Here is a 17258-nt window from a genome sequence, read left to right as displayed (position 1 = left end):
CAGTTCTTAAATATGCAACACGTGTTTTGTTTAATTCTGTTGAGCCATTTTCATTGGCCAAATTAAGTTCCATCTGTAATAGAATTACCAGTAGGCATACTGTAGGGCTAATAACACTCAAACCATGAAAAGAAAATACCAAAGGCTTAGATCCAAAAGTTTATTTAATGCTGCAATATAATAACCTGTTTGAATGTTCCCTATATACAATGACTTGACTTACTTTTGATATTACCCTAATAAAGTTAGGAAACCTTTGTGAAGGTTTGGTGTTGTATGGCTATTATTAGGCTTAGCTACTGCAGGCCAATGAAGGCCGTGCACACCAGGGCTCCAACTGACTCTGACATTTTTTTAGGCATACCAGAGTTACTCCTTTAATCTTGAAATATAATTATTATGTTTATAAAAAATATTCTGATCGAAAATTAACAAATTAGCCTTGTTCTGTACACATACAGTTGAAGTCGGACGTTTACATACACTTAGGTTGGAGTCATTAAAACTTGTTTTCAACCACTACACAAACTTCTAGTATAAAACAAAAGTTTTGGCAAGTTGGTTAAGACATCAACTTTGTGCATGACAGAAGTATTTTTTCCTACAATTGTTTACAGACAGATTAGTTAACTTATAATTCACTGTATCACAATTATTAGTGGGTCAGAAGTTTACATGCACTAAGTTGACTGTGGCCTTTAAACAGCTTGGAAAATTCCAGAAAATTATGTCATGGCCTTAGAAGCTTCTGATAGGCTAAATTACATAAGTTGAGTCAATTGGAGGTGTACCTGTGGATGTATTTCAAGGCCTACCTTCAAACTCAGTGCCTCTTCGCTTGACATCATGGGAAAATCAAAGGAAATCAGCCAAGACATCAGTTAAAAAATTGTAGACCTCCACAAGTCTGGTTCATCCTTGGGAGTAATTGCTCCAAACCTGCCATAAAAAAGCCATACTACAGTTTGCAACTGCACATGGGGACAAAGATCGTACTTTTTGGAGAAATGTCCTCTGGTCTGCTGAAACAAAAATAGAACTGTTTGGCCATAATGACCATCGTTATGTTTGAAGGAAAAAGTGGGATGCTTGCAAGCTGAAGAACACCATCCCAACCGTGAACCACGGGGGTGGCAGCATCATGTTGTGGGGGTGGCAGCATCATGTTGTGGGGGTGCTTTGCTGCAGGAGGGACTGGTGCACTTCACAAAATAGATGGCATCATGAGTTGGGAAAATTATGTTGATATATTGATGCAACATCTCTAGACATCAGTCAGGAAGTTAAAGCTTGTTCGCAAATGGGTCTTCCAAATGGACAATGACCCCAAGCATACTTCCAAAGTTGTGGCAAAATGCTTAAGGACAACAAAGTCACAGTATTGGAGTGGCCATCACAAAGCCCTGACATCAATCCCATAGAAAATGTGTGGGCAGAACTGAAAGAGTGTGTAGGACCATGGAGGCCTACAAACCTGACTCAGTTACACCAGCTCTGTCATGAGGAATGGGCCAACATTCACCCAAATTATTATGGGTAGCTTGTTTACGGCTACCCGAAACGTGTGACCAAAGTTAAACAATGTAAAGTCAATGCTACCAAATACTAATTGAGTGTATGTAAACTTCTGACCCACTAGGAATGTGATGAAAGAAATAAAAGCTGAAATAAATCATTCTCTCTGCTATTATTGTGACATTTCACATTCTTAAAACACATTTGTGATCCTAACTGACCTAAGACAGAGAATTTTTTACTAGGATTAAATGTCAGGAATTGTGAAAAACTGAGTTTAAATGTATTTGGCTAAGGTGTATGTAAACTTCCGACTTCAACTGTATGTCTGTGCAGTAGATAAGTATAAAGAAATGCATGTCGGTGTCAGGAACATGGAGCCGGCATATCTCTATCTTTCTCTCGGTCTCTCCAGGGCTAGGCCTAAGCTTCTCTTCCTTTATATTTATTTGTTCAATATTCATATCATACAGTGGATGCCTAGGCCTATATGCATGCAATGCCCTGATGCATTTAGCGCTCAAATCTCTGACAGCTGAACCGTGAGGTGGACAATTATTGTTTTAAAAACAATAGGCTATAAAACAATAGGCTATATAGTTTTGAATTTGCTACACATCGAAACATAATTCATAGTTTTTTTGTAATTTGCTATAGTCCGTTTTTAAGGACACATAACTGTGGATCATTTGGCCAATATCACTTGTTTATTGATCGTGCTGGCAGCGCCCAATCTGAGGTTTCTTTTTCTCTCTCTTTCTACTCTCGGATCTGAACGGGTCTCTCGGATCTGAACCAGCACTGACTATTTGGTTCTGTTTTCCATGGGTATTTTCGGAACGGGTCCTACTGTCCTTTGGTCTATTCAGAATGGGTCTCTTTAATTAAACATTTTGCATATTGATTCGGGTGGGAAAGCCACAGGGAAAGCCAAGACCTCTAGTGTGTAGGCTTATGTGTTTTATGGTTGCATAGCTTTGAAACGTTTGTCTCAAGAGGTTTCATTTGGCTCTGGAGCACAGGCGGCAGTGGCACCTTAATTGGTGAGAATGGGCTCATAGTAATGGCTGGAACAGAATTAATGGAATGGTATTGAACACATCAAACACATGGTGTCCATGTGTTTGATACTATTCCATTCACTAAATTCCAGACATTATTATGAGCCGTTGCAAGGCTGCTCACTGCAAGGCTGTGCAAGGCTACTCACTGCAAGGCTGTGCATGGCTGCTAACTGCAAGGCTGTGCAAGGCTGCTCACTGCAAGGCTGTGCAAGGCTGCTCACTGCAAGGCTGCTCACTGCAAGGCTGTGCAAGGCTGCTCACTGCAAGGCTGTGCAAGGCTGCTCACTGCAAGGCTGTGCAAGGCTGCTCACTGCAAGGCTGCTCACTGCAAGGCTTCTCACTGTCTCTTTTTGTGACCTGCATTATGTTTTAGCATAGATGTTAAGTTCCCTATATAGGAGACTTTCAGTGGTTCTGGACCGGTTGCGATGGATATTTCTGTGTACAGCGCCCTCTGTGAACGTCCCAACATCAATTGCTTTAGATTCCCTAAAAGCGTAGGTTGTCCCGACTCATATGCACTATTCTTGCAAGCGCAGCTGTGAGGTTCACAAACACAAAGAATCGTCTCTTTGAATAGTGAGCGGCACATCACATTTTCTGTCCTATCCAGACAAAAGAACGATTTCCTGTGCCTGTGAATCTCGTAGCTGCAATAGCGCATATGAAACGGGAGACTAGCTGATGCAACAATATCAGTTTCATCTGTAAACAACTGTAAAAATAATAATAATAGTTGAAACGTTGTTTAGGAAATCTGTTCCCAAATATTCCCACAAATAAAATAAAAAGACATCTGTGATCATGTCTCAATGTAATCAAGGTATAAAAGGATTATTTTCAAATACTTTATGGGCTTAGTTGTGGTCAATTTGCAGTGTACAAATTATTATAATTATGTTCCGGGCCCCCCGACCATCCACTCGGACAAAAATGTAGTTGCCTACCCATGCTCTACCAAGAGTAATTCACGGGATACATACATTCTTGAACAAAATACAACAAGAAGAAATGTATTTGTTTTGTACTTGTTCCAAAGGGGATTTCAGACCCAATTAAGGGAAATACTATGGACGTTTACAAACAAGCCCATTTGGCTCTGATCATGGCCTTAATTAAGATCTATTTCATTAAACAAAAATGCCCATTAGTTCTCTAGCATAGTATTATATAGCAGTTTTGTCTTAACTGCTTTCATGAAATCAATGGAATTCTTTTTCTAGTTTAAAGTGTTTCTGATTTTCATTCTCAATTGCTTGTACTGTAACCTCCCCATGCAGAGTAAAATGCGTTCTATCACATTCATCTATCAATGCTCAGATCTAGTGGAAAGACTTGAAGTTTGTAAACATTTGAGCTGCTTCACCCACAAGATGGGTGGGAATAACCAGAGGCCATGCTAAATGTAAAGACATTGGCATGCTTCCCAGCCGAAACAGTTCAGGGAGTGAATTAAGTACAGGGAGTGAATTTAATAAATAAACGAACATGGAACAAAACAAGAAACACGAGTAGCGTACAGACATGAAAGAGATCAACAGAAACAATAACGCCTAAGGAAAGAACCAAAGGGAATGACAGATATAGGGGAGGTAATCAGGAAGGTGATGGATTTAGGTGAGTGTCATGAGGCACAGGTGCGCGTAACGATGGTGACAGATGTGCGTAATAATGAGTAAACTGGCGACAACGAGCGCCAGAGAGGGGGAGCGGGAGTAGACGTGACATCGTGCATATATTAAGACAACATTTTGTGAATTTTTTGTTTGTTTTGGACTTTGGTGAGGGATATTTTGGCTGTTCGGGCTCAGTAGTGATTGCTCAATAAAGTCTTTGTTGTCGTTCAGTGAGAGATGACTCGTTTTCATGCAAAAAATGTAATTAAGAAATACTGCACCAAACATCTTAGTTAGATGTAAAATTGTGCAACTAAATTAATGACAGATTTCTTGAGTTATTTTACATTAATTCGGACTATTTTGACGAAGTGTATACCGGCTACGGCGTCTCAAAATGGACAAACGGTACTATTACCATTTGTTTCTCATTTTTCAAGCAAAGGTCTTTTAAGGGAGTAGGTGAGCACATTCGTTCGGTTCGGCTAGGTGCCAGCCGAACTGAAGCATGCTTACACCTTTACAAGCTTGTCAGTGGCCTAGTGGGGAATCTCCTAAATAAACCATGCAAAATCACACCTCTCCATATGGCCACACCACAATCATCATCCCACAGAGTTCAACCGGTAGACCTTAGAACTCTGAGAAAAAGCAAGAAAGACAAAGAGAATGAGAGATATAGAAATGTAATAGGTAGAAATGAGGCCTATCCACTTGACGTCAGGAAAGGGGGATAAGGAACACTTACTTTTCACGTACTGTCCTGAGATGACAAATAGAGTGAGAGAGAGAAAGAGACTATATCACTAAGTCAATCGTACAACATGTATCACATATAGGCCCCCTAGATTACTCTACGATCAATCACTTTGGCTCTAGTACAGTATGTTGTCTATTTCTCCAACCAGCTGTAACAACAACTGCTGATCTGAAGCCATCTCTTACTGGGATTGGATAGCCTACAAGTCAATTCCAGTGAAACAGTAACTTATGCACCAAATCATCACTGGTAGCTTCACCATGGTGTTCTACAGTAAGTAGACGTCTTAAAAAATACTACATGGAACAAATTATGCTCAAAATAGAACCTGAGTTGTAACATTTTTATAAAAACAGGAGAGTTAGCACAGTAAGCAGATATACCAATGAAATTGTTTATGCAGTCTGACAGACTTTTTTAGGAGAAACTGTAGCATTTTGTTATACATGCTAACTGGCCTGTTGTGCATCAAATGAAGACTGTGCAGGCACTGTTTCAAGTGTTTCCTTAGATACAGCGAGTGTTGTCTCCTCATAGCAACAACACCATCCTTGCTTTCACCACAGGAAACCTCATAGAGGAAACTCAGTTAGTGAAATCGCCTTCCAGGAGATGACGGTTAGGGTGAGTCTACAACTACTCACAGGCTAAAAGTTTCCACCTCTCTTAAACCTGTATATAGCCATAATATTACATTTGAAATCTCTCTATTCCGTTGGAACTTTTGTGAGCGTAATATTTACTCTTTATTTTTGATTGTTTATTTAACTTTTTTTATGATCTATTTCACTTGCTTTGGCAATGTAAACATATGTTTCCCATGCCAATAAAGCCCTTTGAATAAAGCCCTGAGAAAGAGAAGTAGATGGGGGCTTCCTGCATGCCCTCTGTGGCAGAGGGGTAGGCTCATGTGGTGCACCTTCCTGCATGGAGAGAGGAACAGGGCGTGTTTTTGCACATCCTCAGAGATTTATTTCTGACAGCTCAAAAAAAAAATATCTCTCCTAGACCTGAGTATCTGGCCATCTCATGTCTTCCAGATAAGACTCCCTTGGAGTCCCAGATACAGTACTAAGAATATCTTCTGTTCACTGCTATTTCCCTCATCTGGAACGGTTAAACCAGCAGGATGACAATAACATCTTCTCAATACAAGGTATTAAAACTGTCAGATGCACAGAACGCGTGGTCCTTGAAAGGGTGAAATATGTTAGGTTCATGACATGTACTGTGCACCAGATGTAGGATAGTTGAGTGTGATTACCAAGGTGACTGTACTGTGTTTCTGTAAGCACTCAGAGGCGGAGAGTTTGGTGGAAACTTTTAGCCTGTGAGTGGTTGTGGTCTAACCGTCATCCCCTGGAAGGTGATTTCCCTAACTCAGTTTCCTCTATGAGGTTTTCTGTGGTGAGAGCAATGATGGTGTTGTTGCTATGAGACAACACTCAGCACAGCATTCATTTGACATTTTTATCCTAAAAAAGTCTGTCTGACTGCATAAACAATTTAATTGGTATATCTGCTTACTGTGCTAACTCTCCTGTTATTATAAAAAATGTACAACTCAGGTACTATTTTGAGCATAGTTTGTTCCATGTAGTATTTTTTAAGACATCCACTTACTGTAGAACACCATGGTGAAGATACCAGTGATGATTTGGTGCATAAGTTACTGTTTCACTGGAATTGACTTGTAGGCTATCCAATCCCAGTAAGAGATGGCTTCAGATCAGCAGTTGTTGTTACAGCTGGTTGGAGAAATAGACAACATACTGTACTAGACTAGAGTCAAAGTGATTGATCGTAGAGTAATCTAGGAGGCCTATGTGTGATACATGTTGTACGATTTGATCCTGCTGTACAATAGTGTTTTAAGGATACATACATACAGTAGCTCCCACTATGCACAGACGTCAGTTCAATGTCTAGTTTTCATTTCCATTTGGTTGAGTTGTCAACTAATGTGAATTCAACGTGAAATCAACTAAAAATGTCACCATGTCATAGGATTTAGGTTCAAAGTTGGGTGAAAAAAACACGAAATTCCCACATGTTGATGACGTTTTGCAAATCCAATCAGTTTTCCACGTTGATTCAATGTCATCACATAGATCTTTTGGGTTGAAATGGAAACAATGTTGATTCAACCAGTTTTTGCCAAGTGTGCTGCATCTATATTTGCCTTCAACCAACAGACCACGTTGGCCTTTACCGCCAACCTTCCAGACAACCAGGGTTTCCCTTAGGTCTCAGGAAGAAGCAATATATTTTTGTTCCAGCTTGACAACCGTAAAGCGAACAATATAGACTCCCCTCTCTTTATCCAGAAAAAGTAACCTGATTTGTCCTGTGTTATGACAGGAACAGTGTGCAGTACTTTATTGCTGTGCATTGCCTTGCGTAAGATAAACATAGCCATTTATTGAGAGTATAACCTTATAAGCAGCAAAGTAAAACATAGCCTGTGGGATATAATGAATAGGTGGGCAGTATGGTGGTGTGGTCAGGAAGCAGGGACTCATTGTCAGTGTTCACAGGGATGTACATTATATACAGCTTTGACCTGAGCCAATGTAATTAAGTGAATGATGAAACTGACTCATTCATTGGCTGCTTGAGGTGTATGCGTAACATCTGTCATGCTGACTGTAGCTGTGGTTCCTATCGGCAGCAGTGCTAAGGCCGACCCAGAGCCAGCACGGGCTAATGTCAGGTGGCTGTTCAACTTAATGGGGCTCCCGCTCCCTACCTCCACCACCTCACTTTGATGGAGCACAACTGCAAAGGGAGCTGGGATAGCAAGGAGTGCTACTGCTTTTGAGTATCTCTGAATCACCCTAATTAGTCAACCAGCTAGGGCCTAATGCCACACCCGCTGCTTAAGTGTTTTCAGTACTTGCTAGAGAGGATTGATTTGTGATAATCAAGAACATTTGTTTTTTGTTTGCACATTTTCGAATTTAATTCCAGGAAACACATTGCTCGATTGAAACATTTTAGGGCTTAAACCCATTATGCATATTAAAAATGTTGGGATTAAAATACTTCTTACTATCTGTAACTTATTATTAGTAAATATTTAATTGTATTATTTGTAACAATAAAAGTTTTTAATGTGACTACTACCATGCATTAGTGGGAATGGTTAAACACACTCTGCAAACATACTGTATCTTGTACAGACCTGATGAAAATGAACGAACCACACTTCTTTCTTCTGACATTTACAGTATCTATGGTTTTTGGCCTGTGAATCGACTTGTGTTAGTTGAAGTGCTGCCTGTCTACCCACCTCCCATTGTCTGTCTGTCCGTCAGGCATTTCAAACAGCGTCTGTCAAAGCTCAGTATTATGCTAAGCAGGATTTTATTTCAGGGATGACATGACCATGGGCTTTGAGCCTCCCCAGCACAAGACCCAACTGGCCTGTGCCTGAGCCTAAGCAAGAGCAGGACTGAGGGGGATCAGCAGGAGGCTCTGGCGAGTATCAGTTGGTCCAAGAGCATCCTTCTGCTCGTACCCAAGTTATCCATATTATCCATTGCCTTGTATAGCACTGGCTCACTAACACATTCAAATGTGTTTTTATGTTCCACTTTGAATGGATCAATTTACACTAAATGAGAAGTGTTGAAAGGTGAAACAGGATATTTGGAGGCCAAATAGAGCCTCCCAGGTCCTCATGAGCTCTGGCCCTTTGTCTTCTCCTGTCTGTCTGACTCCCTGTGCCAGGCTCTCACCCTCTGACAATCAGCACTTTAATGAGGATTTGTGGTCACACAGTGTTGCTCCAGCTGGCCACACTGTTAGACTCAGGCTTTTTTGGAGTAGGTTTATTTTAGTAGGTCAACTGAATCTTTTTCATGATGTATGTAGCTAGCGCAAGTATATATTTCTCTCCTTATTGTATGGCATCATCAGTGATGATGATTGTCAAGGATCAGAGCTGATACACATATTCAAGTGTAGTTAAATTCAGCTTCCTTAAAGCTGATACATTTGTTTTGCATAATTATTTGCATAGCATGCTTTAAAAAAAAACGCTCTGAGCTTTCCTCATGCTGCCCTCTGGAAAAGGCTGTGGATTAGTGAACAAGGTGCGACACCTTGTGGTTAAATTAAGAATTGTTATATTTCACCCAGGAACTGGTGATAACTTGTTCATACCTGTGTTGTCTACTGAACTAATCTCTCCATGTCATCCCAGGGATCGTCTTTTCTACTCTGGTGTTTGGACCTGCCTGTGGTTTCCTCCTGGGATCCCTCTGCACCAAGTTCTATGTGGACTTTGTCTTCATCGACACAAGTAAGTCACTGGGAAATACAACCGACCTCACCTTACACCAATACTGTGGAAAAAACACAAACAGAGCACAGGCTATACAAAACTGCATTCATTAAGAAGTTAAATGAACTAGCAATGCATAGAACATCCTTCCATCTCATATTGCTCAAATAAACAGCAAACCTGGTTTTAAAAAAACAGATAAAGCAACACCTCACGGGACAACGCCTCTCCTCTATTTGACCTAGATATTGTGTGTATGTATTGATATGTAGGTTACGTATCAATGTGCCTTTAAAAAAAAGTATTTAGTTCTGTCCTTGAGCTGTTCTTGTCTATTGACATTCTGTATTATGTCATTCTGTATTATGTTTCATGTTTTGTGTGGACACCAGGAAGAGTAGCTGCTGCTTTTGCAACAGCTAATAGGGATCCTAATAAAATACCAAATAATTAGAACTAAGTAGTGTGCTATTCAAGGTTAACCAAAATAACATTAATCTGTAAATTGATTATGGGGAAATCACTGAAATGTGTGTTTGATGTTAACAATGCTTGTATGTGTTTTTTTCTGTCCCTCCACAGGTAAGCTGGACATTACCTCTGATGACCCTCGGTGGATCGGAGCCTGGTGGGGGGGCTTCCTCCTGTGTGGTGCCTTACTCTTCTTCTCATCCCTCTTCATGTTTGGCTTTCCCCAAACCCTGTCAGACCGAGAGAAGGACAGGGATGGTGGAGGGGAGAGTGAGCAGGCCATGCTCCCCTCTTCCTCTCTGCCCCTGGACTATAATGAGATGCCCAAGTCCAGCAACGGGGTGGGACGCAACAACCATGAGCCCATCAATGGTCCCACCTGCTTTCAGCAGCTCAGAGGTGAGAATTGTTTTCTGTCCCTTTATAGTACATGTAGTATTTGTGCAGTTAAATGAACAATTGTTATGCTATTGTATATACCGTATCACGTCACTTATTCTCCATCTCTATCCCACCATGATTTGTTTGGCTATTATGTGGCCACACATAGTTCTATACAATACTTATGTCAATGGTGGAGAATTCAGTGTAAGACCAAATAAACATAATGTAGTCCCCACAAACTATGTATTAATTTAACACCTGTGCAAGAGAGCAGACACTAAATGGGAACATTTACCCCATCAATGTTGGGGTACAAATCTGAGTATATGCTTGTATGGGTGTCACCAATCAACTACATTACACGTAAAAACAGCTTCAACTAGCACCACCGATTCTATATGGCTAGCCAGTCCACCAGCTTAAAGAAACAGAAGTTAGTATTTAGCAGTCTTTTTTATAATCCTGAAAAGGACAACTTGTAAATATTATGAAGCAAAAAAAGCATTACATATTAAAATCGGATTTTAATAACCACATTGTGGGCTTGTTAGAACACATAAATCATTACGGATTTTACTAATGTCGATTTTTTGAATGCCTCTCAATGATGGTGTCCTGGGGCTTTCCCCCATAGTCTGCGTTTCATTGACCTCTTTACCGCATGTATGTTTTTTCTCAAAACTGCAATAAAGATTTTTTTTAAACCTAGTTTCAGATGCTGTTTTGTAAAGTGTAGACCAGGGCTCTCCAACCCTGTTCCTGGAGAGCTACTGTCCTGTAGGTTTTCACTCCAATCGTAATCTAGCCCACATGATTCTAATAATTAGCCAGTTGACAAGCTGAATCAGGTTAGTTACAACTGGGGTTGGAGCGAAAATCCACAGGAGGGTAGCTCTCTGGGAACAGGGTTGGAGAGCCCTGGTATAGACTATTCTCTGATAAGCCAGGGGTAGTGTATGATTTATGCTGTCTGTTATGAGAAGATAAAGGGAATTAAATCCTCTGCTTCCACAGATACTATTTAGCTTTTTACTAAATATGAAGAAAGAGAAATATACATTCCACATGAGATTACAAAATGCTTTCAGATTTTGATATTACCCTTACTCCAGTTAAATTATAACTGGCAGAAGAAAAAAAATCTAAAATATATTAGCAAACGATAGTTAGACTTGTTAGCAGTTGTCTGTGTCCATGTGGCACTTTGAAATTAAGGATCTCTTCATCTTCTCTTCTCAGTGATCCCTAAGGTTACCAAGCACCTTCTGTCAAACCCGGTGTTCACTTGCATCACGCTGGCAGCCTGTATGGAGATCGGTGTGGTGGCTGGCTTCGCTGCCTTCCTGGGGAAGTACTTGGAGCAGCAGTTTAACCTCACCACCTCCTCAGCTAATCAACTACTAGGTTAGGGCCAGTGGCAGGCACATCCATGACACACACAAATACACACAGCCACAGACCCCCTGGTGCAACACAGTACACAGGGAGCAGTACAGTGAGAAGCATCAGTACAGTATATGAGAAGGTGATAAGGTTAACATATGGCGGTATTAACTCTCTTCAGGAATGACTGCCATCCCCTGTGCTTGTCTGGGGATATTCCTGGGGGGGCTTCTGGTCAAAAAGCTGAACCTCTCAGCGCTGGGGGCCATTCGCATGGCCATGCTGGTCAACCTGATCTCCACCGCCTGCTACGTCTCCTTCCTCTTCCTTGGCTGTGACACAGGGCCTGTCGCTGGGGTGACCGTCGCCTATGGCAACGAGTAAGAACAGCCTGTACCTACACCACTGGTTTAGCATATGTAATAGCAGTGCTTCTCTTGGGGGAAGGGGGTTTGATGAAAGTAGGAACAAGGTCAGCCACACACTGACTACAGAAACATTAGTCAGTATACAAGTTACTTAAAATCTGTTTGGAAATAGCGCTTTCACTGATTTCTGAGATAATAGCTGAGATAGTAGCTTATACTGTCTAGTTCTACAGAAATGTGATTTCCACCATTTAAAACATGCTCAATTAGATACATAGTAGCTACAGAAACTTTCAGAAACATTTATGTGCTTTCTATTCCTTTCTGATATGTACACAGCATAGTCTAAACAGCTTTCTCTATCTCTTTCGCTCTCGCGCTCTCCAGGACACTGCGGGTGGGCGAGAAGCCAGAGGTCCCCTGCATGAGTAACTGTAACTGCTACACCTCATCAGTCAGCCCAGTATGCGGCTCCAACGGAGTCACCTACCTGTCCTCCTGCTTCGCAGGCTGCACTACAACAGTAAGTACAGGCATCTACCCTGGAAGGCTTCCACCCTCATCTCCATGTTTTATGTTTTTTGGAGTTTAGTCAGGGTTTTAAATTACTTTTGAGCATTTGAATAATAGAATACACAAGGTGTGATTTAGAAATGTGCATCAGTAGTTTTTCTCTTGTTATGTCAGTCACGGACAGTCACTCAATTAGCCATGAGGGCTAACCATTTTTAGATCGGTAAGTTAGTCTTGACAGTTATCTAAACCTGTAGTCATTATGGCCAAACACCGACCGGGCCCTATTAATTTTGTTAGTCAATATCATTCAGATATCATATTAACATGGCATAAGTCATGGCAAAATATGTAGAGTTGCAGGAAATTAGCTTTAAAACTGCAAACATATCTCCACTTCGTGGTAAAATGGATACAATTGTAGGAAATTAGCTACAAAGCTGAAGGGAAATGATCTCTGCCCCATGGCAAAATCAGTAGAATTGCATGAGATTTTGGTGTAAAATTGCCCAATTTCTCTCCACCCCATGACAAAATGCATACAACTGCAACACTGTTTCTATGCCTCATGGCAAAATTGCAGGAAATTTACTTACAAACACAAAAAAAAGGGCCAACCAAATCTTAGGGCACCCAAAAGGCTAGGGCTAACCCTGGCTACTGGTATAATGCATTTAGGTAAGATAGTTAAGTAGTTTATCTGCACAAATACAGTACCAGTCAAAAGTTTAGACACACTTTATTTGACTATTTTCTACATTGTAGAATAATAGTGAAGACATCAAAACTATGAAATAACACATATGGAATCATGTAACCAAAAAAGTGTTCAACAAATCTAAATATATTTTATATGTGAGATTCTTCAAAGTAGCCACCTTTGCCTTGATGACAGTTTTGCACACTCTTGGCATTCTCTCAACCAGCTTCTCCTGGAATGCGTTTCCAACAGTCTTCAAGGAGTTCCCACATATGCTGAGCACTTGTTGGCTGCTTTTCCTTCACTCTGCGGTCCAACTCATCCCAAACCATCTCAATTGGGTTGAGGTCTGGTGATTGTGGAGGCCAGGTCTTCTGATGGAGCACTCCATCACTCTCCTTATTGGTCAAATAGACCTTACACAGCCTGGAGGTGTGTTGGTCATTTTCCTGCTGAAAAACAAATGATAGTCCCACTAAGCGCAAACCAGATGGAATGGCATATTACTGCAGAATGCTTGGTAGCCAAGCTGGTTAATTGTGCCTCGAATTGTAAATAAATCACAGACAGTGTCACCAGCAAAGCACACACCATCACACATCCTCCGTTCACCTACTCTGCATCTCAAAAAGACACAGCGGTTCTAAAATTTGGACTCATCCGACCAAAGCATAGATTTCCGCCGGTCTAATGTCCATTGCTCGTGTTTCTTGGCCCAAGAAAGTCTCTTCTTATTATTGGTGTCCTTTAGTAGTGGTTTCTTTGCAGCAATTTGACCATGAAAGCCTTATTCACGCAGTCTCCTCTAAACAGTTGACGTTGAGATGTGTCTGTTACTTGAACTCTGTAAAACATTTATTTGGGCTGCAATCTGAGGTGCAGTTAACTCTAATGAATGTATTCTCTGCAGCAGAGGTAACTCTGGGTCTTCTTTTCCTGTGGCGGTCCTTATGAGAGCAAGTTTCATCATAATGCTTGATCTTTTTTGCGACTGCACTTTAAGAAACTTTCAAAGTTCTTGAAATTTTCGAAATTAACTGACCTTCATGTCTCAAAGTATTTGAGCTTTTATTTCCATGATATGGACTTGGTATTTTACCAAATAGGGCTATCTTCTGTACACCACCCCTACCTTGTCACAACGCAACTGATTGGCTCAAACGCATTAGGAGGGAAAGAAATTCCACAAATAAACTTTATCGAGGCACACTTGTTATTTGAAATGCATTCCAGGTGACTACCTCATGAAACTGGTTGAGCGAATGACAAGCGTGTGCAAAGCTGTCATCAAGGGAAAGAGTGGCTAATTTGAAGAATCTCAAATATAACTTATATTTTGATTTGATTAGCACTTTGTTGGTTATTTCATAGTTTTGATCTCTTCACTATTATTCCACAATGTAGAAAATTGTAAAAAATTAAAAATTAAAAAACCTTGAATGAGTAGGTTGTCCAAACTTTTGACTGGTACTGTAGATTGGTTGCACAATCAGTTGACTTCATGTGTGGGGAATGATGTGGGTACACAGACCCACGAGCCACTGAGGTCCCTTATGAGTTCAGATCTTTTGTGGTCCCCACCCCTATCAAAGTGGCCCATCCCTGGGCTATATGGTCTTCATTGTTACACCTTGCTCTGTAGTCAGATGCTTATCCCTGTGCAGTGAACCGAAGACCCAAAAACCTACCTATAGAGAGATGGGAGACTGTTTTGTTCTCTCTTTGTTAATCTGGCTTTTTGTCACATAATTTAAGACAGTAATACTAACGCAGATGCATCTATTCTCCTGTCTTCAGAATCTGACAGGGTGTACATGTATATCCAGTGACAGCGAGAAGGCCACAGCTGTCCCAGGGAAGTGTCCCAGTCCAGGCTGCCAGGAGGCCTTCCTCACCTTCCTCTGTGTCATCTGTGCCTGCTGCATGATCGGCTCCATGGCTCAAACACCCTCCGTCATCATCCTCATCAGGTAGCCCCACTGGCACTCACCTTACCACCATGCTATAACTTTCCCAGTAGAACCCAGTCAACCTGTACAGAGGGTTTACATTACTCAGAGACAGCTCTCTCTTTTCTGTGTGTAACTGTTGTCTCTTCTTCCTAGGACTGTGAGCCCTGAGCTGAAATCATATGCTCTTGGAGTTTTGTTTCTCTTGCTGCGACTACTTGGTAAGTTACAGTACTGTTAGACTTGCATCTGAACTAGTGAGGTTGCACTATTACATTATTTTGTTTATAAATCAAACATACTGAGGTTTCAGATGCTATAGTATTGATTTCTCTACACACCTGTTCTGTAGGATTCATCCCCCCTCCTCTGATCTTTGGTGCTGGGATTGACTCAACATGCCTTTTCTGGAGTACAGAGTGTGGGGATAAGGGAGCCTGCCTGCTGTACGACAATATCGCCTACAGACATCTGTATGTGAGCCTGGCCATTGGTCTTAAGGTCACCGCCTTCATTCTGTACACCACTACTTGGTACTGTTTACGCAAGAACTATAAGAAATACATCAAAAATCACGAGGGCTATACAACACCAACCGAACTGTTCCCCTCCAGTCTCACAATGGACAACATGAAGGATGGGAGTCAGAACCCAAACAGGACAAAGTTTATATACAACCTAGAGGACCATGAGTGGTGCGAAAATATGGAGTCGGTTTTATAGTTTCTGAACCATGAAGAGGACTATCTGCTACCTTCATAATTCTCTTGAAGGATTATCGTCTTTCTGTCTTTCTTTCTTTCTTTATTAAATGATAGAACATTTTTTTATCTGAAGTCCTATTCAGGCTCTGGAAGACTGTTGCTGCTCTCTTCTCCAAATTGGTAACTTTTGATAGAGGCCATTTTGTTTGTAGAGGTGTTATCAGCGAGGATGTCGTCCAGTGCCAGTGAACTCTGTTGTGATTGTTAGTAGAAGACAACTACTGTCTGGTTCTGTCCTGCTCATAGCTGATTAGATGGTCAATATTATACTACTGTGGGCGCCATACTCGCTTGAGTATAAAATGGATCCAGTCAGTGAAAATGACAGGTCCTGTTCGGTCAGTATTACTATGTGTTACATCTCGTTCCGCCAGGGAACTAATATATAAGTGTAAATGATTCGGTGTTGTGTAATTTACGTTTTACTTTGATGAAACGAACAGAGCACTTTCTCATGTACTCTATATAGTAGAGGAAGTAGAACGCTTATATAGGATGATAGTCTGAAGTTACTGTATGCTTTCAGTGTCAGAATGCAGTTCAGAGGAGGTAGCTGAAATGGTGTTAATGTCAGCATACATTGTACAAAAACAGTACTCTTGCTGGAACAGAAACACTGTTTTTGACTATGAACATAGAATACAGTTTGTCTTTCTATGGGTTATCTTATATTATTCATATCCATTTCTATCATTGTGAAAGAGATACTGTATATCTGTCTTTTTGCAGACTCATTTCTGAAGGGTCTTCAAGTTGTAAACATTTCTTTGCTTTTTATTTGCCTAGTTTATTAAACCCTAATATTTTTGAACATGAGGGATTACTAGATAAGAATATTATTTATGTTTGGGGGGGGGGGGACCATAGCTTTTGGACCATAGTGTGAAAAGCAAAGATTGGAAAAACAACAAGTGTTTTTGTGTGTGTTATAATGACATACCATATCTCTTCAAGCTAAACCATGAATATTAAAGTTTATATATTTGTACTTGTGAGGTTCAGAATATTTAATTAGAGTTAACTAAACTGAGATGATAATATAATAATTTGATATTTAATTATTAAGACATTTTTAGTTGGAATCACATATCAGATGGGAGCCAATGTCATAACAAGAAAGGAATAAGAAACAAAACAATGAACAAGATCAAAGCAAACGAAAACAGGGCTTTTCTGTGGGAAGAGTAACACTGCTTGTTGCTTTAGGCATGCAGAATCTACATGTGAAGTCTCACAAAAGGTACTTCGAGTAATTTACATGCAATTGCTGATAATCCTACAAGGTAATAGGCGTTCTTATTTTGTTATCCCTTGACATATTTATTTGAAAACCCTCAAGGCTTGATGGCACATCTAACTTCTTATTTTCCATTTTCTCTACAGTTAAAGTTTTGGCATTGTCCCTTTTCTTACACTTTTTTGTATGGCAATATATCATTTATTTTACTCTGGAAATAAAATATTTTTCAGAAAATAAACCAGA

General features: G+C 40.5%; 1 protein-coding gene across 1 annotated transcript in view; it reads left to right on the top strand.

The window, feature by feature from the left end:
* slco3a1a (solute carrier organic anion transporter family member 3A1a) overlaps nt 1–17258 on the top strand; it is a 52807-nt gene extending 35549 nt beyond the window's left edge. The window contains exons 3-10 of the mRNA XM_020480731.2: nt 9163–9261; nt 9826–10113; nt 11338–11502; nt 11663–11861; nt 12237–12372; nt 14860–15032; nt 15168–15232; nt 15364–17258. Of these exons, the coding sequence (XP_020336320.1) occupies nt 9163–9261; nt 9826–10113; nt 11338–11502; nt 11663–11861; nt 12237–12372; nt 14860–15032; nt 15168–15232; nt 15364–15734 (1496 nt within the window). The 3' untranslated portion in view covers nt 15735–17258. The remainder of the gene's footprint in view (nt 1–9162; nt 9262–9825; nt 10114–11337; nt 11503–11662; nt 11862–12236; nt 12373–14859; nt 15033–15167; nt 15233–15363) is intronic.

This window comes from Oncorhynchus kisutch, linkage group LG4, assembly GCF_002021735.2.
Source record: "Oncorhynchus kisutch isolate 150728-3 linkage group LG4, Okis_V2, whole genome shotgun sequence".
Taxonomy (NCBI): Eukaryota; Metazoa; Chordata; class Actinopteri; order Salmoniformes; family Salmonidae; genus Oncorhynchus; species Oncorhynchus kisutch.
This window is presented reverse-complemented; position numbering and strand designations above follow the sequence as displayed.